Here is a 24,786-nt window from a genome sequence, read left to right as displayed (position 1 = left end):
GTCTTCATTTCTACATTTTGAATGAAATGGACAAGTCTTATTCTCTTTCCCCTAGCTACCAGGCTTCTCACAGTACATTCTTAAATAGTGGTTACTGAAATGCAATTGAGTAAAAAAATTGCATGACCAAAATTATAAATGATGCATCTAAGTGAGTGACCTATCAAGGCGCATCATTTACAACAATTAAAAGTATCACACTGACCACGGTTATATTTCAGCAGGATAAAGTGACATGAACTAGAGAAAAAAAGCAAATGGGTTTTTTGCAGATTTGGGTTTAAAGCTACCTAAGATTGTGAAATTATAAGCATTCCATCTGCTCACCAGCTGTGGTCTCTAATCCTCTTTAATAACTTCAGCTTGCACGACTCCATGAGAATCCAGGCGTCTTCCAAATTTCACTTTACGTTAATTGCCAGGATTGATTTTTAGACACCAGTCTCCAGTGAAAGCAGCGTAAAGTTGATTTCGCTGGTAGGTGTTAATTTTCAGAGAAGTGGAAGGAAGTGGGAAGACAGACTGAGATGGGAGGAGAGAAATTAAGGAGGTTCCAAGATCATCACATTGAGTTTTTAGGGTTCTGTACTCTCCAGCCAAGTCCAAAGGCTCAAAACGAGAATATTTGCCTGAAATGTCAAATTAAAAATTCCCCAAAACTTGTAAAAGGCAACATCTAAAATAAAGATCATGTCTAGCTGTGTCTAGAATGAGGTTATGTCTTGTGTAGATGTCAGTCCTTTTCCCGATGGCAATCCATAACCTCTGCCTTCTGGTCACTGACCACAGACAGGGTCACAAAGCTCATCTACTTTTTCCTGAAAATACCTTTTTTGTTTTTATTGAAATATAGCTGATTTACAATTATTATATTAATTTCAGGTGTGCAACAGTGATTCAGTATTTTTACAGATTATATCCACTAGACGTGGACATAACAACAAGATAATGGCTATAACTCCCTGTGCCATACATTATACACTTGCTGCTTATCTATTTTATACATAGTAGTTGATATCTCTTAATCCCATACCCCTAACTTGCCCCTTCCGCCTTCCATCTCCTCACTGGTAACCATTTATTTGTTTTCTCCTTAAGGTACTTAAGGCAGTTTCTAGCTAAGTCCCATACAAGGGGGCACCATGCATAAATTCAGGAATAGTAAAGGTGTGTTATTAAGGGAAATACACAAATGTTATTAAAGTTGCAAGGAGGACTACAGTAATAGGTTTTATTACTTTTACACTCTGAAGTATCTTTCCACCCCCCACCCTCATACAGTTATGAAGACAAGAGAAGTGATTCCTTTCTGAGTCAAGCTTAGCAACCACCTGGTTTCCAGACAAACACAGGTTTATAACATCTCCTGTATCTTCAGTTCAGATGGCTGAAATTTTCTGAGAAAAGCTGGAATTAGAGGTCTCTGCTTAAGCCCAATGGTGATCTGCTCCCCAGTGCCAATACCATAAGGGCCAGGATTTGCTTTCTACTGAAATGGGTTTTGTCGGAACAAGCTTACCTTCTAGGCTACAAGTCACAGAGGCTTCCTTTCCTAGAATGCTGTCATTAGGGGGCTCTCTGAACCAAGATGGTACAGGCTACCCTTGTTCCAAAATGTCAGTGTATTATCTGGTACAGAATGCTTTCATATGTGGAATCTCCATTAATAATTCTCAAAGAAAAAATCTTTGTCCTGTTTCTCATTCTGTAAACATTCAGAAGGTAATGGATCCTCATTTTCATTTCTGGCACAGACTTGAAGTTAACTTAAGAACTCCCTCCTAAGAGCACTGTGACCAGTTGAGTTACTCCTGGCTGGAAGGGCCAAGTGGGAGCAAACAGGCAAACAGTCCCTACTACTAGTACAAAGTGGTCAAAAAGTCAGGTTTCCTGACTTTTCCCAACAGTCAGAAAAAAATGTTTTCATCTTATCTTTCAACAGAGTGAGTGCATACAAAACCATTCCGAGTGCCAAAGGTGATGAGTAACAGAAAAGTTGTTATACCATTTTTCAGGTGCTTTAATATAGAAGTACGAAGGGAATCAGACTACTAAGAGCTGTTGTCTGAAAAATATCCCCAAACCATGGGAGAAATCAATAGTTTAAAACAAAAGACGAATCAACTTCCATATTAAAACTTGTTTTAATATTCCAAAATGTCTTTACTACCAAGCAGTCAAGAGTATCTTGAGTCAAGTTTTAATTCCAATGAATTACATGAAACTCAGTGTAAACTGGTGGGGAAAAACACAAAGTCCAGATTCTACCTAAGGATAAAAATAAAAGCTAATGGTAACAGAAATAATACTGGATTGCCAAAAGTAATTCTGCAATCACCAAGAAAGGCTAATTCTTATTGAACAAAAATGGGGGGAGCAGTGATGAAAATTTATTACACTTATTTGGTGGCAAGAAAATATGACCTGATTTATAGGGAAATACATTCATCTGTGAGGATGAAACAGGCTCAGCATAAAACTCTTATGGGGCAATTCAGCTCCTCAAAAAAGCATTTTGTGCTCTGTGCCGTGCAATTCTGGCATACAAACATGCATGATAACTATCTGGTAACTCTTTCCAACTGCAATGGAATTCTGTATTTTAACCCAAGCCTTATAAAATAAAAATTTTAAAATAAGAAACAAATTTAGTAATTCATATTATTTACAAAAGATGTTTGGAAGTCATTTTGAACGAGATCTGCACTTGAACTTCTAACAAGTCCAATCTTTTTCCAATACACTCAGGAGTGAATTCTGGTGGGAGAATATAGACAACATACACATCCATGAACAAATATGGAGAGGACAGCTCGGGGTAGAAGAGTATGTGGGAAAGGCTGGTATGACGGAGGAGTCTGAGAAGTCCTCTCTGACTAGAGCATTTGGGTCACTCCAGGAAGGATGAGGAGGACCTAGACTTTGTTACCAGGGTTAAGTGTCTGCTCTTCATGCTAAGTTCAAAAGGAAAACATAGGAGGTTTTAACAACACGCCCTGGCTGCTGTGTGGAGAATGAGTTGTAAGGGAACAAAAGTTAAAGGAGAGAGACAAGCTGAGGGCATCAAATCTCTATGAAAGCACACACACACACACACACACACACACACACACACACACACACACACACACACACACACAAATTAAAAAATAGGCACTAATAAGGGAAATCTTTGTACCATCTCTATTTTGCCATGAACCTAGAACTGCTCTAAAAAAATTGTCTTAAAAAGGGGGGGGGGGCGCACTACAACAATGCAGGAAATTTAGGAAGAGAGTCACATTTAATGAAATGTTTTAGATATACAGAAATTTATCACTTGATTCACAATAATTAACGTGATTTTCAGGACCTAGGTTTTAGTATATGGTATTAATATCTGAGAAGAGCTACAACTCAAGTGACCAAGAACATGTATTTGATGAAATGTCTAATGGAAAAGCATGTTTGTACCACACTTGCTATACAACCTGAAGAATCCAGAACATGAAGTTGTGAATCATGATATGTCCCCTTTCTTGAAGTCTGAAGTTACCCTTGGTTTGGACACTGCTAATTGGAGATATATTGTAATGTAGACAGTAACACCATTTCTAGACAGCAAGTAATACCAAAAGCAGTTAAGTCACATTCTCTGTATTTAAGATTTCAACATATTTCCATGAACGTTGTGGCTCACAAAAAAAGCCAAATTCTACTAAATGGAAAACTTATTTCAGTCTCCAGAGCTATTCTCAAATAGTAAAACAATTTACCAGACATACTTAAATAGTTCTTCCCAAAGTCCTTTATTTTCCTCATTTAAATTGGTTCCAAAAGGAACTGGCAAGGGCAGAGTATGTGCTGTAAATGACTGATACTCTTGTGGAAAAAAACACATAAGTAGCTAAAACTAAAGGCTCATGACTATAGATACAGTTAAATGGCTTAAATTAGACAGATTTAATGTTTTAAATTCATTTAAAATAAGACTGAGGAAGCTATTCGACAAAGGTAACATGATGTGACCCCCTCGGCTCCTTTCCTCCCTTATTAAGGTCCTAGCAATACCACAACCAAACACAGGGGAGACTGTGATCCACGCAACTGGTACTTTATCCTCCACGTCACGGCATCTGTACCTGCTGTCTCCTGTCATGTTTCATCTTGGCTGATCCTGGATATTCATCTGAGTTCTCGTGTTTGGCTAAAACATTCCCCCCGCTACTTTTCCTTTCACCTTCATTTACACAATCTGGGCTGTATACCTCAACTTCACTACTCTCATCAATGAGAGTAATGTTTTAGGGCTCCTTATAATTCTTTTAATTACAGCCAAGGAAATTTTTGAAACCAACAAGCAGATAACAGAGTTCTGACTAATCTGCTCATCCAGTCAATGCTTTGCTGATGTTTTAAACTATACAGTTATATATACTTAACTTTGATATATTTCCTACCAAATTTCACAGAATCACAAATTCTAGAAGAGGAAAGAAATCTTAACTAATTTCAAATACTATCCTTTATGTACTTAAATTCTTCTACGTCTATTTTAGGCAAAACATCCATGCAAGGGTAAAGAAGGAAATTATTGTAAGGTACAAGTTCCATTACACAGGTAATAATTATTAAAAATATAGCAAGGCAGATAGCAGGGGTTTAGGATTTATCACTCATATGACACCCTGGGGTCCACATAACTCTTCTTCAAAGTTAAGTTAATTATTAGGCCCCCACATACATAACAGCCCTCAAAGAAAGGACTCATGTAATCACTCTATAGCATTAGCGATCCAGTCAGCACCTAACAAGCATCAGCTTTTGTGGAATTTTCTTTGGGGGAATTTTATAATGATTAATTGTTCATCGTTAATAGAATCATTAGATTCATTAAGAATTAATTATTCTGACAGCTCTGTGAGTCTTATCTCATCTTTCTTTTTTTTCTTTTTTTAGACAATAAATTAGACAGGTTCCTTTTACTTCTTCCTGGAAAATGCCATTAACTCTAACCATTCACCTCTTAAAAGGGATTATACAGATGCTGATGTTTAACCTCCATTAAATGTTCTGAATATACGTATCTACCATTCACACGTGTGTATACACACTCATCCACATGACAACTCACTTCCATTTCCAGACTGACGGCTGCAGCATTCAACTTTGTGACTTGCCTCAACTAGCTTAATTTACTGTGCAGAGACTTCCCTGATGTGAACTGCTACCATGCAAGAAGGCGCAGCTCCGCTAAGTGACTCCTGGCTTATGCCACCAGAGACGGATACTGAGAGCTGCCTTGGTACACGTATATTAACTGTAACTCACTGAAAACGTTGTGGTAGATGCTGAGGAAGGTGAGCGAATACCTCAATCAGACCTAAACACCATGCAGGACACTGAGCTGGCTCTGGCCAGGTTTCTAGAATGGGGATCCTGGAAGCAGTCTCTGGTAGGCTGAAAATAGCCCCCAGAGGATATCCATATCCCAATCTCCGGAAGCTGTGAACGTTATCTTTCATGGCAAGGTCTTTGGAGATGTGTTAAGGTAAGGTTTCCGAGATGGGAAAATTATCCTGGATTATCTGAGTGTGCCTTAAATGAAATAACGTGTATTCTTAGAAGTAAGCAGAGGAAGATTTGACATGCACAGAGGACAAATCAATGTGAAGAGGGAGCAGACAGAGATTTGAAGATGCTAGTCTTGAAGATGAGAGGGATGCAGCCACAAGCAAAGGAATGCAGCCACAAGCAAAGGAATGCCAGCACCCACTGGCTGGAAGAGGTAAGAAACCGACTCTTCCCTAGAGCCTCTGGAGGGCACATCATTCTGCTGACAACTTGATTTCAACCCAGTGACACTGATTTCAGACTTCTCACCTCCTAAATTGTATTCTTCAGATTCCCTCCAAAGCTGTGAAAGGATAAAACTCTGCTGCTTTAATTCACTAACTTTGTGGTAATTTGTTAGTCACAGAAAATGAATATGCAGCCTATCAGAGTTGTGATCCACTGAACCAACTTCATGGACAGTAGAAATTTCAATACGAATAGAAAGAGCAAAGAAAAGCAAACTGAATTTAAATGAATTGAGTTCATACTGTTTGCCAGGACTGAGCTAGAGTTTATCACAAACTTCTGTTCTTAACTGTTCTTTTACTAATATAGAACTGAAATTTGATAAGTTGGGGGGGGGGGGAGTCTGACAACAACAAATTAGGTCACCATTCCATATTATCCCAAATTTAGCAGAGCAATAAAAAAGATTGAACATCCTGGCATTTACCCCTGGTAAATTTCAGGTGCAATTTCCTGGTCACAGAAATTAAAGCCAATCTTTCTCTTTTGATTTGCCACTTTTCCCAACTTGTGTATTAAAATGATTTAAAAAATGCTGAGGGAACATCTGCTCACAACAGTGTAGCAAAAAGACAGACAATATGCTTTCCAATAAGCCTGGTGGGAGAATGTTCTTTTGGTAGCAGACATTGCACAGTCTCCATAAATCTAGGCCTGAAGACATTCCCTGCAGACTTATGAAACTGAATAAAACTGAAAGCTACACACACAGGTTTCCACAGAAGATCCAATTCTCAAATTTCTCTCAAAAAAGGGCAATTTTCCAGGAACAAAAACACCACCTAAATAAAGTATAATCAACATAATTATCACCTATGATTACCACTTGTCTAGGGACAGTTTATTTTCCATTTTGGTGTCTCGTTCACCAGCATTAATCAATAGGACTCTGGCCACCATTCCAAGCGAACATTTTTGGACACTGTAACCTTATTCCATTTTATTCCTTGATATCTTTATAAAATCCAATATATCCTGCCTTAAATAGGTAACTGATCCACTTCTCCCCAAATACCACCTTTGATATGCTGCCTGCAAAAATAACCTATCAGTGGATGAATCGTCTACATTCCTTGGTGGTGTTCACTGTTTTCTCTTTTTCTTTCTTAACATTTAAGGGGGGGAGGGGGCGATTAACTCCAGCATAGCAACAACTGAAAACATAACAGAGAAATACATTGTACAGATATTTATCAATTATTAATCATATTAGGGGTCTGGAATATTAGATGGAATCATGTAAAATTTCTACTACTTAACTGCTTTTGACCTTAAGAAAACAGCAGTTTCCTGTGGACCTTCCCAATATAATGAACCAACCCTATAGGTAATCTCTGTGCATCATTTTATGTTTGGGTTTTCCTCACATGCCAAAGCTTTACCAGAACTATAAACAGCAGCAATCTGGACACATTCTCCCTTATCCTCTTATCCACAATTGATCACCCACTAGTGAGGAGATCACTGAAGATAAACATAGACAAGAGGGGTGAGAAGGAGTGACATGGAAATAAGGGGACACAGATAACCCACCAAGTGGGTCAGGCTCCTTTAAAGAATGGCCATGGATAAAGTGCTGCCTTGCTCCTCAGATGTGCTCAATGAGCTTGTAACAGAGGTTTAAAGTTAGAGCAAGTCTTGAACCTTTCTTCTTCAAAAGTAAATGGATTGAGAGCTGTGATAAAAATCCAGTACTAAAAACATTCTTCTCATCTATCATTTCCGACTGCCTTTCCTAATCCAAAAAGCAAAACAAAAATACCCCAGCAGTAAATGAATAAACAAATGAGTGAATCAATAAATAATTCTGAATTTTAAAATTCCATTCATAGTATTAGTGATGAAAACTGTGAAAGGTCATGGAAACTAGGTATACAGAGTGGGGTGGGGAGAAATAATTCAGAGTTTAAAAATGCAAGAAATAAAAGTATAAAATAGAAGAAAAAGAGAAGACTGAATGAGAATCCTAATTTGGGGGTATAAAACAGCCACTGATTATCAAGCTCAGAAAACCAAAGTTCTGAAGGTTTACGTAGAAAGGCTAATGGATACAAGATTACTGTGAGTATCTCCGATTTCAACTAAAAGGGGCAATGATCACACAATGGTAACCAACTAGCCCTGAAATTATTTAAAAGCAAAGTTGCAGAAAACAGGTATTTATCAACTGCAGAATCAGGCAAGTCAGGAGAAAAATCTCACTGATTCTGTAATGCATGTATGTTTACTACCTAAAAGATAACCTTTCTTCTGTAAAATAATAATGCAGTTAAGTAGAGACTTACCAACCTTAATAGAGACAGTTTTGCCCTCATGCTAGATGGCGTTTGAGTCCACTAAATCCAGAGACTGAAATCTATGGAGAATAATACTTCACGGACATGGCAATCTTCAATGAAATCAAAATACAATTTCAAATTGAAAGCTACAATCAAATTTGAACCACCCTCTCATGGACCAGTAGTGTGAAAAATAAATATTAATGGTGTCAGGGTGTTTCAAAAAGTAAAAAAACTTGATAGCTAAAGAATTAAGGCACCAATAACCATTTTTACTTAAGTAACACATTTTTTAACCAGAGTTTTCAAGAGATGCTGAGATCTTACGGAGTTCCTTAGAGCAACATTCCACCAAAAAATAAATCTTCCTGAAAGACTAAATATTATTTTTTTAAATGTGCTTGGCAAGATACTTAAATAGTTTTGAGGAACTCAGTGAACCTAAAATATGTCAGTTTCTCCAACCCTCTTGATTTTAAGGATCTTACTGTTCCACATTTAATTTGTGTCTTTTCAAATAATAGGGGAAAATAGGTCAATGTAAGTTCACCATGTGAATTAAGAACAGCAGTAATAAATGCATTCATGAAAATCTTTTAAAAATTGTAGACCTAGTTCTTCCCTCTGACTTCCTCACGTTGCTTTCTTGGGGTGCTTCTAATAAATCTAGCAAGATTTGGGCATTTACTAGAAATACCATCAATATTCTTTTTTATTACATATAAATGCAGAGTAAGAGTGAACTTCCTTTTTTCACTTCAGAAAGAACTGACAGCATTTTAAAGTAACCTCAGTTTGTTAGAGGACCAAAAAATAATGCCATGTGATTAAAGCGTGCTGCTTATAAGCAAGGCACACTAACCCAAGGGTAGTGGTAAACCCTTTTCTTGTTCTTAATTTCTAGGTTAAAGTTTAACAAGGAAAATTTTTTCTAAATGTCCAGTTTTTAAGCATATCAAAACTCTCTATCACTTTAACTACACAGGACTATTCAAAAACCCCTCAGTCTACTGTATTGCTAATTCTTCTGAAGTTCTGCATAAGGCTTTGTTTTTAATTTGCTTATCAAATCAATGTACATTGGCAGTGAAAGCTCTAACCCAGCACAGGAGGAAGACACAGCTTCGGGAAAGTTCAAAGAGGAAAAAAGTAAGAGATTTATTCACAGTTAGGTTTGTTCTAAGTGAATCTGCCCAACGTAGATTGCCCACATACAGCATGTGACCAATAAAAGTGTTCATGGACCACAACAGGGCAAAAATGCTTTTCCCTCTGCACCCCACCCCTCTGGAAAAGGCTGACAGAGTGGGAGGAATGGAATCTATGAAAATGGAACCATGAAACCGCTCTTATTTTCTGCCTCGTGTTTTTTTCCAAATTATCTTTATTCCACAATCCATCTCATCTTCCCTGTCCATTGTGTTTGTTCCTTTCATTCCACCTGCTTTCCTGTTTGCCACATCCTTTGTTTCAGTGTGCCATCCCTCTGAGACCCTTCTTGTTTCACGCTCACCTCCTCATTTTCCAATTTTCCTGAACGTCACGATTCCCTTCTGCGCCTGGAGCAAATCATCCCCACTGCTATCACCTGCTCTCTCAGCCCTTTTCTGAGCTCAACACCTACATGGGAAGCCTCATTCTTCTGATACAGCTGGGAAGGAAGTAGCAGCTAATGGGAGGTGTGGGGAGGGAGGAAAAGGAGACGGTTTTTCAAAACGTAAATTCAGCACAAGAAGAAAAGAGAGGAGATTTTATAGTCAATTACAGGGAACTTGACACTCTTTACTTTGTAAATTCTAAATCCCAAGCACTGAGCTAGTATCACTATTGTTTCTCATGGACCTTTCCCATTTCACCCTTGTATTCTCTACTCAATTCTTAATAGAATTTCAAGGTTTCATTATAGCACCAAAAATTGGAACAGGGTAATATAGTCTGCTAAACTGCGGTGTGCTTGGTTGGTCAAATGAAATTAAAAATAAAAGCCAAGGCTGGTAATTGCAGAAGGCATGATCTATAATTAGCACATCTGCAATACTGACTACAATTGTCATGCTGCAAGAGGCTGATCCCATAAAACCACGGATTCAATACCCTGCCTCTTGGTACAGCAGTTACACACACAGTCCTAGAGATTCCACAGAAGGAGATGCAGTGACAAGATCCTTGCTGGCCTAACAGGTGGAACGTGGTCAAAATTCCATCACTAATGCTGAGACTATTTCAGAATAGAGTATTAAAAGGAATGGTTTCTGACTTCACCCTCCACGTGGCCAGCTCCATGACGACCCCCCTCCTCCCCGCCACACAGGTCACCCTCTCCTGGTATTCACACCTCTGTGAGATGCCTTCCACAATGCATCAACAGATACAACATGTGACCAACAGAATTTGACCAGCAGAATGGAGAAGCATACAACTTTTGAGGTGTAAGGAAAAACTGTGGAAGACTTTGAAATTTAGTGCCTTTACTAATTCGCTTATCCACCTGGGTTAACTGTCCAACAGCAAGTAACGTGTTAGAAAAATAAATGCAGAGAAGTTGTCACTAGCCTACATCATCTCCAGCTACCTCTCCCTTTTTTCAACATTTCTGATATCTAGCTAAGTAATTTAAAGCAGTGTGTTGAGGAGGTTCAAACATAGAATCAGGCTGGCCTGTTAGGCTCCCCTCCTCGGCCTCACAAGGGAATTCAGCTCAGAGAGGAGACACAAGACAAGGAGGGCAGGCTGAATTTTATTCCAGCCCAGAATCCATCAGGTTGTTTGTGGGTAGCAAAAGTCACGGTCTTCTCTTGGGACTGGAGGCCCCTCTGACTTCCCTCATATCTCAAGTCCTTGGCACTGAAAGTTACTCAACGCTGACTCAGACTGTAGGATGCCGTGTCCTTCAGTACTCCGAGGGGCGCACTCCCAGTCTGGGGGTTCTGCTGACATGACCCACACAAGGCAGAAAAACATCACGGTCCTTCTTCATCCAAACTCTAACATTTTTAAAGCATTTAGTGTCTAAAATTGTATTATGAACTCATGACAACCCTCTGAAATAGGTGGTATTAACTTCCCCCATTTTACACATACAGGAAGAAACTGAAGCTTTGAAAGATTAACTATCTTGCCCAAAGGCACAAGGGGCAGAGGTGGGACTAAACCCAGATCTGCAAGGTTGCAACGAGTATGTTATTTTGCTTCTAAGTATGGCACATTTGTGACGATGCCCTCTGACCCAGTTAAATTCAGAATTCAACTTAGCCAAATAAGAGAATAACATGTAAAAGTTTCAATTCAATAAAATTGAAGGTTATATATGTACCAGAAACAAACCATGTCATCACTTATACCTGCTGTTTAAAGGGTTCTTTGGGATGACATGTATTTTACCAACACGGGTTCTGATGTCATCTAAATGCCTCTATGATCAGTTCCCAAGAAAGCAGAAAGGCAGAGAAAATAATATGGGTTCACAGAGTTAAGTACTACATATGGTAGGAACTAATCAAAATTCTGCCCTCAATCTTCTGGTGAACATTCATTTCAAAAGAAAACTCAAAAAAAAATCTTGCATGTTGTTTGTCTCCTTCTATGTAAGTGAAAAACGGGAAATTTCAAGTATGATTTAATGGGTTAAGACTTCAGCTGACATGACAAAAATATCTCATCCTGCCTGTTGAAAGAACCATATAGTTAACATCTTTAAAACATTCCAGATTGCAACAAAAATACAGGGGGGAAAGGGCAGAAGGCAAAAAGGTAAGTGATGGCACTTGATAAAGACAACTATGCACTCTACTCCTCAGCAGAAATCTGGGCCGCCACAGTCTCTTCTTTGTTGAGCCGCAGATTTTGCCTTTGCACCAGGGAAGTCAATGCCTCCGTAAGGAGGAGAAAAAAATCAGCATACTGGGGTCTTACAGAAAAAGTTATTTATCGCTGGATTTCTCTGGCTCTGACCCACAGAGCATAGGGCCCAGGTCAGAAAGCTCACGTCGGTGAGCAGCACATTCCTTCAGGAAACAGCCTTCTGCCCCTGAGCCTGTCTCCCTTCCCAGCCCACACATAGGCAGTCTTTGCAAGGCTGGGAAGCCTGTTCAGACCTCACCCAGCATCACTCAGAGGCCTCGGAGACTGGGGGGTGGGTCTGGCAGTCTAGTCTGAAATGGAAGTAAGGGTGTTAAATGCCCAGATTCCTGCCAAAATGAGTGTATCTTGCATTTTGATCCAAGGGTCCACATTGTCCTTTTAAAAAAGAAAAGTTATTTGGGTTGGTTAGGACTATTTTCACTCTTCAGACTGTACTTGGCCAAAGAATGGGTGAATTCCACTGGCCTGAGCTCATTTTTGATTTTTTTCATGTTTTCTTGATATTTTTGCCATGTTCAGGATTCATACGCAGCTGCAGACAGGTGAAAGCACATGGGATTTATCACCAAGGACTTGAGAGATGAAGAAATAGTGAAAATCCATGTAGAAACTAGCCATTTTCACGTGCAGTGTGGAAAGCACACACGCCAGGAGGAAAGAAGGCCCCTGCTCCACCCGCAAGCAAACTCTCTTCCAAACGCCCTGTCTGCGCATGCCCGCGAGGTGCGTGCTTATGAGAGGAAAAGGTAGCAAGGGAAAGAAAAAACCAGCCACTCATGAAGTGTGAAAGCCCCACTAAACATCTTATTTTAAACAGAGAGGCACCAGTGTTATCTCTTATGAGGAGCCAAGACCAAAAGGGATTCTGAAAGAAAATCTGCCTTGACTCCCAACATTCCAGACCTTATTAACATTAGGCTTGTTCTTCCAAACAAAGGAAGCCACTGTCAGCCCTGCACAGGTGGGTGCAGCCACCCCCTCCCAGAGCCACGCCATCCAGCAAGGAGACAGCCTCCAAGAACCCAGAAACATTCACAATCTAGACTTCCCAGAGGAAAATGCTATCCCAAACCTTACTACAGCAATTCTTATCTGCGGAATGAATAAACTTTCATGCTAAGTTTCAGTAAACAGACACTAGGGTCAGATTCTGGTTTCTGAGCAATGATAGCAAAATGCAGGAAGAGAACAAAAATGTCAGGGAGGGTCATCTGAGAAGGAACTGGAATACAACAGCCTGGTAGTAGGGATCCTACTGGGATCGGAAGGTAGTTCCTGATCTCTGAAGGAGAAAAGCACGAGAATATTGCTTTTGTCACCGGCTTTCAATGTTACAATCAGAAATTGTGATTCTATGTGGTGGAATTTCACCTAAAGTATAACTGACTCTTTGGATTGTCAATAATTCCGAAGGTCAAATGCCAGAAGTGTGCATTATCTTCATTCTCTCCTACATGTGGAATTCTTACCATTTTGTCCCAACATTTTCCCGTATGGCACTGAGTTCCCTAAGTTCTCGAGGTCTTCACATTAGCTACTACACATGTTAGCAACACAAAAGGGACTCTTCCACCACCTGTATGTGCTTCTCTGGTACTACAAAAGGAATACGCTTTAACTTAAATCAGGGGTTTTAACTGAATGCCTCCTGCATCCTCCATTTAAAATCTTCCTTAAAAACTGCTTGGCACTCAAAGGGCCAGTAGTTCTCAAACATTTCTGTGCCCCATTACCACCTGGGGAGTCCCACAGGTCTGTAGTACCAATTCCATCCGCTTTCATGGGGTGTGTGTGTGTGTGTGCATACGCGTGTGTGAGAAAGACAGACAGACAGATGGTGGTAGAGAAGGAAGGATACTGTATTTAATTAGCAGTCACATGAGACTGTTTGAAAACAGAACATCTGCTCATTGATAAGATTTGAAAACCACTGACTCCAACTCAACAGTTCATTTTACTGAAATGGAAACTGAGGCCTAGTGAAATGACATGTTATGTATAACACAGTCCAAAACACAACCTACCTACCATTACCTTACAAATCCATTACCGTTTCTACTATGTAAAAGTACCAACTGCCCCCACACTTTTACACAGAAAAAGCATATCTGGAGACTGTGATGTACAGCACTCTTGATGTTTATTCTCTCCCTCCTTCTGCCCAAATCACCCCCCACACATACCCCATAATCACGGGATTGTTTAGGTCTTTTTGGATTATTAGATAGTAAATCTTCACCAAAGTTTTTCTTTTTCGCTCTGGCTTCACAATATTCTTTCTAAAACAATACTAGCAGATAACCTTACAGTCTCCTTTCTGAGGATTCATGACAAAGGGACAACTCTGGTAGCAAATTGAAGGATTTCAGTTACAAACCTGTATCTCACTGAGTAACTTCCTGAATATCATATGCTTTGGCTTTTTCCAAGGATAAAAGGGAAAGATGAGACTCCCCTCTCCCCCAGTGAAGACAATAGAAACTTTTTTAGCCTCTGTGATAAAAGGAACATGACAATTTTAACTGGATTTTGGCCATAGAAAAGGCTCAAAGCCCAGCTCTTGCACAACATTCGCACACAAGGACACATTTTTTCATTCTCGCCCTTGAACAACTATGGATATGGTGCTCAAGCACTGATCTAAAGTATCTAAAATCAAATGCTAGTTAAGGAAAAGAAGGAGAAGGGAAAAATTCCTGAAATATTTTCCCTTAACCAATCGGCCATTATTATGCCTTGAGGAGACAGGTAGGGTTTGCAGAAGAGGTGATATTTCAGCCGGTCCCTTAAGAACTAAGTTGGAGGGATCGAAAGGAAAAGCCAAAAAGAGAATGAGGCATATATTTGAAATGGGGCAAAACTTTGGGCGTCTGATGGGGAAATTACTTTGGGAGGCAAGTGTTAAGCAGCTTAGACTTTGTTCTCTGGACATGGGGACCACCATGGAGTTTCCGTAAGGAGGGGAATAGCATGTGTGGATGTGATGCAGCCTCAGCCATACCATAGAGGATGGGATGGAGAGGAAGATGGACAATCACGTATCTTAAAACATAGGGTGGTCTCTCTCAGACTGAGGTTTCTAAGAAATGTATGTATGAGGAGATGCCAAAGACACGGTCCATGATCAAGGATGCCCCAAGAGGGGATCCAGAGTTCTAGCTCACTCAGAACTTTCAGGGTCCCTAATGAGGCGATGGGTTGTGTGAAACCCGGCACCTTGGGGCAGGTGGCTCATTTCTATCCCAGTGCAATTTCTGAGAGCCAAGATGCGACTTTCAGAGGCAGAGGTCCAGGACTGCAGAGTTTAGCTTTCAAAATGAAGATGGGTTTAAGCAGAAGTAAGCTACTTACAGGGGAAGGACTTGCAGTGGGGGGAGTGCGAGGAGTAGGAAGATACCTGTTTTGAGAAGGGGGTGTATCTTGAGAGCTGATCCTAAGATTACAAGAGGGAGATAAGAATATTCAAGTAACAAGGGTGACCATTATACTGAGATGTTAAGAACCGAGCTAGGCTACTTTTAAAATTTTATAACGGAAATTAAAATACCCATTTTTCAGATGAGGATCTAGAGATTCAGGGACTACTAAAAGCAAGTGACCATACCCAATTCTAAGTCCACTATGTCTGATACTAAAGCCCAACAGTCCTCTGCCCACATCACACCACCGACTCCAAGGTGTGCAAGGAAACAGGAATCCTACATTCCCTAAGGGTACTGTGGGACTTTGTCCTGCCTAAGCCACTTTCCTGAAGGTACCAGTAAATGAAAGAAGGAGTTGGCTGCAAAGCACTATCCTAGAGCAGTGCAAACAATTTGTTCTAGGAAGAGGAAACGGCAGGATAGCTACATGTGTTCAAAAGAAGACATGTTCTGGAAGACAAAGCAGTAAGGAAGACAGGTTTCATTCCACAAATATTTACTAAGTACCTACTATGTGCCACAGACAATTCTAGGAGTTGGGGAGAGCGGTGAATTAAACAAAGTTCCTGCCTTACGTCATGTACAACCTAGTGACCACACCTTTCGTATTATAACAATAGTTCTCCATCTTAGTTGGCCACCACTCTTAGCGGAGTTTTGACAGAAGACATGAAGTCAGATCAAGTGAAGAGATTCTGGTTTAGCAGGTTGGAAATGAGGTTTACGGATCTGCATGTTTTTGAAGTTCCACCAGTGTTTGTAAAGTACAGTCAACCAAGAGAACCAGGATGCAAGCGAGTCATTAACTTATCTCTATCTTTTTAATATGTTTATTTGTTTAGATTAACGTAAGTTATTGCTTCTTTGTTACAAGACCAGGTACAAATTTGAAGTTTGCCCCTCTTTTCTTTTTTTCCACAGATTTTATTTTCTATGTGGTAAAAAGGGGGTAAGTAACGGAAGTAGATTCCCTCAAAAGCTAGGGAATTCCGTGGGAAAAAGGTTCTTCTCTGGAAAAGTGGGCATCTTAACTTAAGTAGACTGTAGAATACCACAAGCCACACATCATGGTTAAGTATGTATCCTAATCTTGCACAAACCACATATAAATGTAAACAGGTCAATCATATTAGTATTAATTCCAGTTTAATATTAATCAGATGGCACTGTAAACTTAAGAATTATTTGAGAGACTTATTTCTTGGATATATGAGTCAGCTGCAGTAAATTCAAGCAAAAAGATACACTGGGAGAATGCCCCCACTCACGAGAAGGGAGAAGCAGCCCTTAGGGTCCTTTCAACCAGCAACCACATTCTGAGGCAGACGGGGTTGAAACATTATGACCGACAGAATGGACTCCATGAACAAGAGGTGCTTTTGTTCACCTGCTCCGCCTGATTCATGTTTCCTTCCTTGCTTTGACAACCTGGAGGCTCAAAGCCAAATACATGCCTACATCAAGCAATTCTACAGGATTCTTTTATGTACAACCTTACTCATGTCTTCGTATTATTCATCCTCAATTGCCTCAGATATTTACTTTTTTAATAGACGACTTCTGAGAGCACTTTTAGTTTCACAGCAAAACTGAGCAGATGCAGACAATGCTGACATATACCCTGCCCCAACAAACACACAGCCTGCCCCACCTACCAAATGAGTGATGCGCCGGTTACGACTGATGAACCCGCACTGACATCACCATCCCCCAAGTCTGTGGTTCATATTTGGGTATGTGTAAGTCTTGGTCTTGTACATCGTGGAGGTTTTGACAGATGTGCTCACCACTACAGTATCACAGAGTAGTGTCACTGCCCTAAAAATCCTCTGTGCTCTGACTATTCACCCTTCCCTCCCCCAACCCTGGCAACTGCGGATATTTTTACCATCTCCACAGTTTTGTCTTTTCCTATCAGATAGCTGGAGCATATATGCACCTCTTCAGACAGCCTTGTTTCACCTAGGAACACGCATTTAAGGTGCCTCTTTGCCTTTCCACAGCTAGACAGCTCATTTCTTTTTAGCACTGAGTAATATTCCATGACTGGATGTACCAGTGTACTTACCCACTTCTCTTACTGAAGGACATCTTGGTTGCTTCCAAGTTTTGGCAATTATAAATAAAGCTGCTATAAACATCTGTGTGCAGGTTTTTGTCAGGATGTACATTTTCAATTCACTTGGGAAAATGGATACTTATTTTTTACTCAACATGTAAAACCCTCTCGGATCCTTACTGGAATGAACTAGAGTGTGTAAAATAATCCTCCATCTGATTCTTTACATCATGGCTAAACACGTGGAGAGCAGCACTTGGAATGATGCTGAGGAGGCAAGTAAGGTGATGAGAAAAAGAACAACAGAGCAATTTCAAACTGAAGGTATGATAAAAATACGTTCTAACTCTTTTCATTGTGAAGCTCACGCTCCCAGAAGCCCACAGCAAAAGTGGTCTCACTGTTACCACCTTAGTTACATGTTTTCTACACAAAAGCAAAGAGCTTAAGGTGCTTAGAATAATTAGACTCTCTGTCTGAACATAAAATGCCAAAATGCTTGTCAACGTATGTACACTAGCAAATATTTCAGTACAGATTTCAATGGAAATCCATTTCCTCTGACAGCTTTGTGAGAATATTAAAATATAGAGCAGCTTACACATTCAGGTGTATGTGATATGAAATACCTGCATATTAAGGAATGTATTTACTTTCGCCATAGTTAACTCATAACTACATTAACTGTGTATGCTACCTTCAACCCTGCTTCATCTCATTCTCCTTCTCTTACTTTCTCTCTGCCCCTTAGATACTAGTCAAATTTATTTTGTCTGCCTCTATGATACATATTTATGTCATATGCCTTAAATCTTTTTTGATGCAAGGCAGGGCAAAAGAATGAATCAAGTAATCAAAGTAGTTCAAACCTCATAAGCTCTCCGTTGAGAGCTTATACATTCTTTTTCTCTTATCTATGGCCTAAAATTCTACTTAGGAAACCTCATTTCTAATTTTGTGTGTGTGTGTGAATTCTCTTAAATGTTCATGATGTAAAACTGTAACACTTCAAACTTAGAAATCATAGTATTATTATTTATAAACAATAAATTTATATATACTTATATTTATTTACATTTATATCTATTACACTTACTTTAGATAATAAATTTATGTAACATTTGTTATTCATTGATATATTAGTTTATATTTATTATATTTATAATAATAAATTTATATAAATATTATTTATTAAAAATTATAGTATCATTTGACTAAAAACTATCTTATATGGCAGACAGAGCACTTTCCATTAAGAACTGTCTGAAAGCCTCTTAAATCTTGGGTCTCTCTTATACATTTGTTTATGTTTTGTTTAATACTTCCAAGAAAATGCATGATGACTACATAGAATTTGAAAAACAGAAAAGAATAAAGAACAAAATTAAAAGAACCTGTAATACGTTTCACTCAGAGAAATCACTGTTCACTTTTCCCTGTGCCTTACTATTCCTCTTTATGCTACAGTTCACTCATATGAATAACAGAGGGGGGAAATGTTGACGCCAATGCCTGGCTTTACCTAATTTTCCTCTGCCCTCACAGAGGCCAGTCCTCCCTACACAATCAGCCATACACAAATTCAGTCTTTTTCATTCACAAACACATTCTCACAAAGTCCCTGCTTCTACCTGGGTGAGGGCCAATAAGGAAGGACTATATTTAATAGCGATATAATCAGTTCACACCTTGTCTTTTACATGTCTTTGTTTATTTATCTTTGTAAATGCACCTAGTTTATCAAAATGCACCTTCTTTTGCTTCCTTAAGTCAGTCTTCGATAAAAAAGCTTCTGTTTTTACCTCCTATGACATCAGAACAGGGTCCTCTAAATCTTACCTAAAAACTTCACTTAAAACACATACTTTCTTCCCCAAATTAACTGATCTTCAGCCACAAGATTAAGCTACAAAAAAACCATGCCCCTTTGAGCTGATGTCTCTCCATCCACATGCGGTGACCCTAATTCCTCCTTATTCTTGGTCTATGAAGGCGTCATCCAAATTGCCAACGGTGGCATTAAACAGTAACTGAAGAGGGAAACAAATATATTCCCTTACACCATGATAAATTTCACAACCGTGCGGTAGTAATTACATCTCATCTAATGAGGTATAATTATTTTCATATTTGAACTAGTCCTACACTTCTTAGACAGATTAATTGTTTTAATTTGGATCCCTTCCACATCCTTCTATGTAGACAGAAACAACAGAAGTAGCTAACATGAAAACACTTTCTGACACTTGTTACTGAGATGAAGTACAATGTTACAACAGCACGTGACCAAAGAAATAATATTTGGCCATGAAGTATTAATAAAAAGGAGATGATACAATAGTCTGTCCTGGCTAAGAAATAGATAAGAGAAGGTCTACCCAATCATTCTTAGCATGAAGACCAACTGCCACGAAAGAGCCTTCTTGTGCAAAAGCTGTTTCTTTCAGGACGTCCCTGTCTGGATCATTCACTCTTTACAGCCAACGTCATTGATCATTACCTTGCAAGTCTGAGTCATTCGACTTGGGGCTGCTTCTGGCTCTGCGCTCCGCCTTCTTAACGCCGGGCCCGCCGCCGCTGCCGCCTCCGCCGCCGCCGCCACCGCCGCCGCCGCCGCCGTGGCCCTTCCCGTAGCCGTTGTACACGGTCGTGCAGCTGCTCTTGTAGATAGAAGAAGGCGGGCTGTTGAGGCGATTCTGCCGGTCAATCTGGCGATCTTTCAGCTTTTTGTGCGGAGGCTTGCTGTACTGGTCCTCTCGGGTGATGTAACTCGACATTCCATAGAGTGGTATAATTTCTAAAGCGAAGATTATGACAAGTACAAGTTCAGTCTACATTTTCAATAATAAATTATTAAATGGTCAAGCGACTTGACTCCCGAAGGAAGAAGTTTAACATATTACTAAATACAATATAAAAAACATTAAGAAAACGATATGCATATTATACATTTAAAATATCCCTATTCATTTCTAACCAATAAAGGAATAATTAATCATTAAAAGACTATACTGTATGTTCAGAAATGTTCCAGAAATTATGGAAAATACTGAAGACAAGATTACTGTCCACCAGAAGTTCATATTTTAGCTGAACATGTAACTAAGTTTGATTTTGCCTATCAATTGTTTTTAGTAATTGCAATAAATCAAAAAAACAATTAGAATAAAATATCTCCTTAAATAATGTGTTTTTAGAATTGAGATACTTAAAAGTACTCTCATCCTTATGCACAGAATAGCACTTTTATTGCAAAGTACTTAACAACCAAAATATCATGAGGTCTCTGTGCCATGAAGAAGAGCCAATTGAGCAAAACCTACTCAAATGAGATGAGAAATTTCCATTTACAGTAATCGATGCTCACAGAATCAGAGGAGATGTTTAAGGAGAACTTATTGGTAAATATAAGCCATCTCTGCAACCTGGTGCCAAGCATAATAATCTATGGTCTGAAACCTCTATGCACATTTTTAAGTGGCTCAAAAGAAAATGGGAGCTTGCAAAGTTATCTCACACTCTTAGGGGAAAATGTTTAAAAATCTTAAGCAATTAAAAATTATATTTAGACAATAAAAATGACAATATGTAACACAGATAATGGGTCTTAACATGTTTATAAGAAGAAAATGCCCCACATGCACAGAGTGACCATATAAATTACCATCTAAACCTGAGTACCTCTGAGGGTGATTAGGGAGCACTCCTAATTATTTCTCTGAACAAGAGACCTAACCCAGTACTGGCCTAGGCACACCAGGAATGCATGCTCACCCTATGTAACGGATGTTTTCAATTGTTCACTTTTCATTTTCTTTCTAGTCATACAGCTTGAGGAAGATCTTTAAAAAGCAAATCTTTACAGGATAACCAATTTGCACAAGAGAAACACAGCCCTATTCAAAGAGTGCGTGCCCAAATAAATTATATTTAAACATATAAAAAGAATGGTAAAGGCTTTAAATATCACAATGCATTATACTTGAGATTTAAAATATTCACCATGGGGACCAATATAATAATCTTTTGAAACATCAAGAACTTTTAAAACTCATACAGTTTGGGAAATTAAATGTTTAAATTGCTTTTAGGTGTATGAACATTGAGAACTAAGCTAAGAGAATATATAAATGGCTTTTATTTATAAAGCAAAGGATTTTTGTTTTCTGCTTTCTTTAATTTGGAATCAATGAAGGCACTTAATTGTACATTATTGCTGTGTTATTTTAATGAAATTAAACCACAATAACCTGTTAAATGAAGACAATTCTTTTTTTTTTTTTTTTTTTTGCTTAACTCTAATGATGATTTAAATCATATTGTTGTCTAAAATTGCAAAGGACACCATTCACAAAACAGTAACTGTAGGGCATCCGCCTAAAAGACTGCTAAAATGAGGCAAGTCAGACTTTCTTCATCCGGCAATGAGTCACCAGCTAAGGCTTTTCACAATGTCACTGAAATCAGACCCAACCCAACCAGATCCAAGCTCCAACAAATGCTCAAGTATTTAATGTGTACTGTGTCAAAGTACTGAATACTTTTTAAAAAATTAGTTAATTAACTGAATTTTTTGTTTTTATCCAAATGGTTTCATGGAAGATGCCCACTCTCTGATGTTTTAAAGTGTTATGATACTAGGTAAGAAGACTAGAGAGGCAGGAAGTTATCGATGCCTCTATTAAAGTACTGGTTTCATCTTTTGCTATCATCTTGCCACATCCTCTTATAACAGCACCTCATTCTTCTGAATTATAGTAAATTTCTTTCTAATGACTACTACAAAAAAGTCAAATTCTATCCCCAAGTTACAAAGGGATATAGGGTATTTCACCTAAAATACCCATCTCAAATTTTTCTCTTGTTAATAAGAAAAACATCCAATGGGATTTGAACATACAGGGGGAAATGCATATATATATACATGTAAAATATTTAAGAGAAAGTGAGGTGGTAACTTCCTCCAAAACTAACAGGCATTTCTCTCTCTTACAATTTATCTGTAAACCAACATAATAAATGTTTTTGAAACAATAAAACACTTCAATTCACAGAAGAAAATCACTTTGTAAAGTCCTAGAGGTTAAAATCTCAGTATCTGGTTTCGCAGTTTCCATTTTGATAGAGAAGGGGTTCAGACTAAACTAACACCAAGGCCAAAACTAAAAAGACATAATGCCGGTATCTCTGAGACTCTTTTTCATTTCAAGGTAAGTATTTGCCTAACAACCAGTGGACTGTGGCTGCACTAATGGCTATCCTTAAACTAAAAAACAGGGTTCAGGAAGACCACGTCAACAGTGCAGGGATTTTGAGTTCTGCCAAGATTGCAACAGAGCATCCAGGAAACCCAGAGGTGACCGAGACCTCAGTCTTCTATCATTGGAAATGGGGCACAAAGCCCTTTTCACGTTCCCTTCTACTGCGAGACCACGTGGATGCCTCAGAAGCAACGCGCTGCAGCTCTACCCCAGGCCGCTCTCACATAAAAATGTTAACAGGACATGGGAACAGATGATAGATTACTGCCTCTTTTCTGAAACAAAAAGTGGCTAACCTGTTCCCTGCTCTCTGTGGGGTGGGACAGGGGGCAGAAATTGGGAAAATATAAAGAAAGAGCTGCAAGACACAATTCAGAACAAAAGAAGCTAGGAATTTCCCATGAGTTTTTTATACAGCAGGTGGATACTCTTCTACCATGCTTGTTACAGAAGAAACAAAGGGCTCTCTGGTTCTCTTAAGCCACTTAAGTGTTGTGACCAGTTCCAACAGCCCCTGATACCAGCAATCTTCTCACCTTGCTCGCCATATATTGTAGGGGGAAGATGATGTTGAGGAAAAAACTGAGGCGGCATATCTCCAGGTCCAGTAACAGGTGGGTAGTAAGCCGTGTGTGAGTTGTGAATAAAATGCGGATGGTGAGTCAGGTAGGGGGGTAGGTGATGGGTTGGAGACATGGCCGAGGGGTAGCTTGGCGGGTAACACTCAGGAGACTGGGGGGTGACCACCACCCGGCGGACGCCGGTATTGTCCTCAATCACCTGAAGAAAACAGCAAAAGGAATGTAGTGCGTTATTAGCAAAGATCCTGGGACTGTACATAGTATTTAATTACTTCCCCCTTAATTTTAATTTTCTTTCCTACATAGGGAAAAAAAGAATCAGTGCATGTTGAATTCAAGTTCTCTAATTCAACCAGCTAAATGAGTTTTAAAAATAATATTTAACAGTTAAAATTTATGAAAATAAACTTTTCATCAACCACCTGATTCTGATTACACAAAACGTTTTGGAGAGATCAACAGCTCGACAATAAATCTCGTTTGTCTCATAAAATTTTCACAGCTGAAGAAGACTTCTGGAGACTTCATCTAAGACAAGTTGAATTTAATGTGTGCTTAAGCTGATTTTAGGAACGGCTCTGATGATCAATTAAGTGGTTTTCCAGAAAGAGACTTTCTGGGCCACTTACACTCTTTAGAGGGCTGAGCTTCCAGCTCTGCCTGGTAGCTCTTGACCCTATTCCTGCTTTAGCAAGCACAGTTCCACGACATTGGGGTTTTAGGAAACAAAGGGAACATTAACTTCAGAAAACATATGTGTACTGAAAGGTCATTTAACCTGAGACCAAGGATGCGGATGAGAGGATCCCAAGAAACCAGACACTTGAACAATCCCAAATCAAGGACACTTCTGCTCCCAAAATGTCCTGATGATGCAATGAGTAACGTGAGGAGACACTGTGACAGGGGACCTGCTATGGGCAGAGTGAGCCAACCAACATTCTATCCATCCTTTCTTCAAATGATTTTGTAAAAATTGAACCAAAATAAGGTAACATATGAGTATAATGCCAATGTTTATGGGTTCTGTGGCTAACTTCATGCTATTTGCTCTAGGAGCAAACAATTTTGTTGAGACACAAGATAAGAAATAATACAACAGATTACATAATCAAAAGGTAAAGCTGTGGGGTACAGAGAACCAGAGTATGAAATGGCAGGTTCAGAGTAAGGCTTCAGGGACTCAAAGAATCAGTAGGGCTGAGGCAGCTGAGAGCACGGCCCCTGTGCTAGGGCCCTGCAAGGAAGCGGACAATGACGGCACAAGAGCAAACTTGGAAGCCAGGACCAGGCTTCCAAAGAGACCAGATGGTCTAATCAAGCACTTGAGACAGTCCGGCACACACTGATAGGAAATTTTGTTTAAAAGAGCCAAGGAAAGAAAGAGAGAAAGAAAGGAAGAAGGGAAGAAGGGAAGAAAGGGAAGAATGGGAGGAAGGGAGGAAGGGAGGAAGCAACAACTGAAAATTACACTTGTACATT

At 39.3% G+C, this 24,786-nt stretch overlaps 1 protein-coding gene across 5 annotated transcripts in view; it reads right to left on the bottom strand.

Annotated features, from left to right (window-relative positions):
• The window catches only part of FNDC3B (fibronectin type III domain containing 3B), a 312,077-nt gene that overhangs the window by 107,834 nt on the left and 179,457 nt on the right, over window positions 1–24,786 (bottom strand). For all 5 annotated transcript variants that reach the window (XM_064492811.1, XM_064492820.1, XM_064492826.1 and 2 more), the window contains 2 exons: window positions 23,260–23,503; window positions 19,963–20,259 (listed from right to left, as the gene is read on the bottom strand). In XM_064492811.1, coding sequence (XP_064348881.1) covers window positions 19,963–20,259; window positions 23,260–23,503 — 541 coding nt within the window. The remainder of the gene's footprint in view (window positions 1–19,962; window positions 20,260–23,259; window positions 23,504–24,786) is intronic.

Source organism: Camelus dromedarius, chromosome 2, assembly GCF_036321535.1.
Source record: "Camelus dromedarius isolate mCamDro1 chromosome 2, mCamDro1.pat, whole genome shotgun sequence".
Lineage (NCBI taxonomy): Eukaryota > Metazoa > Chordata > Mammalia > Artiodactyla > Camelidae > Camelus > Camelus dromedarius.
The sequence above is the reverse complement of the archived record's forward strand: the minus strand, read 5'-3'. Positions and strand labels throughout refer to the sequence as shown.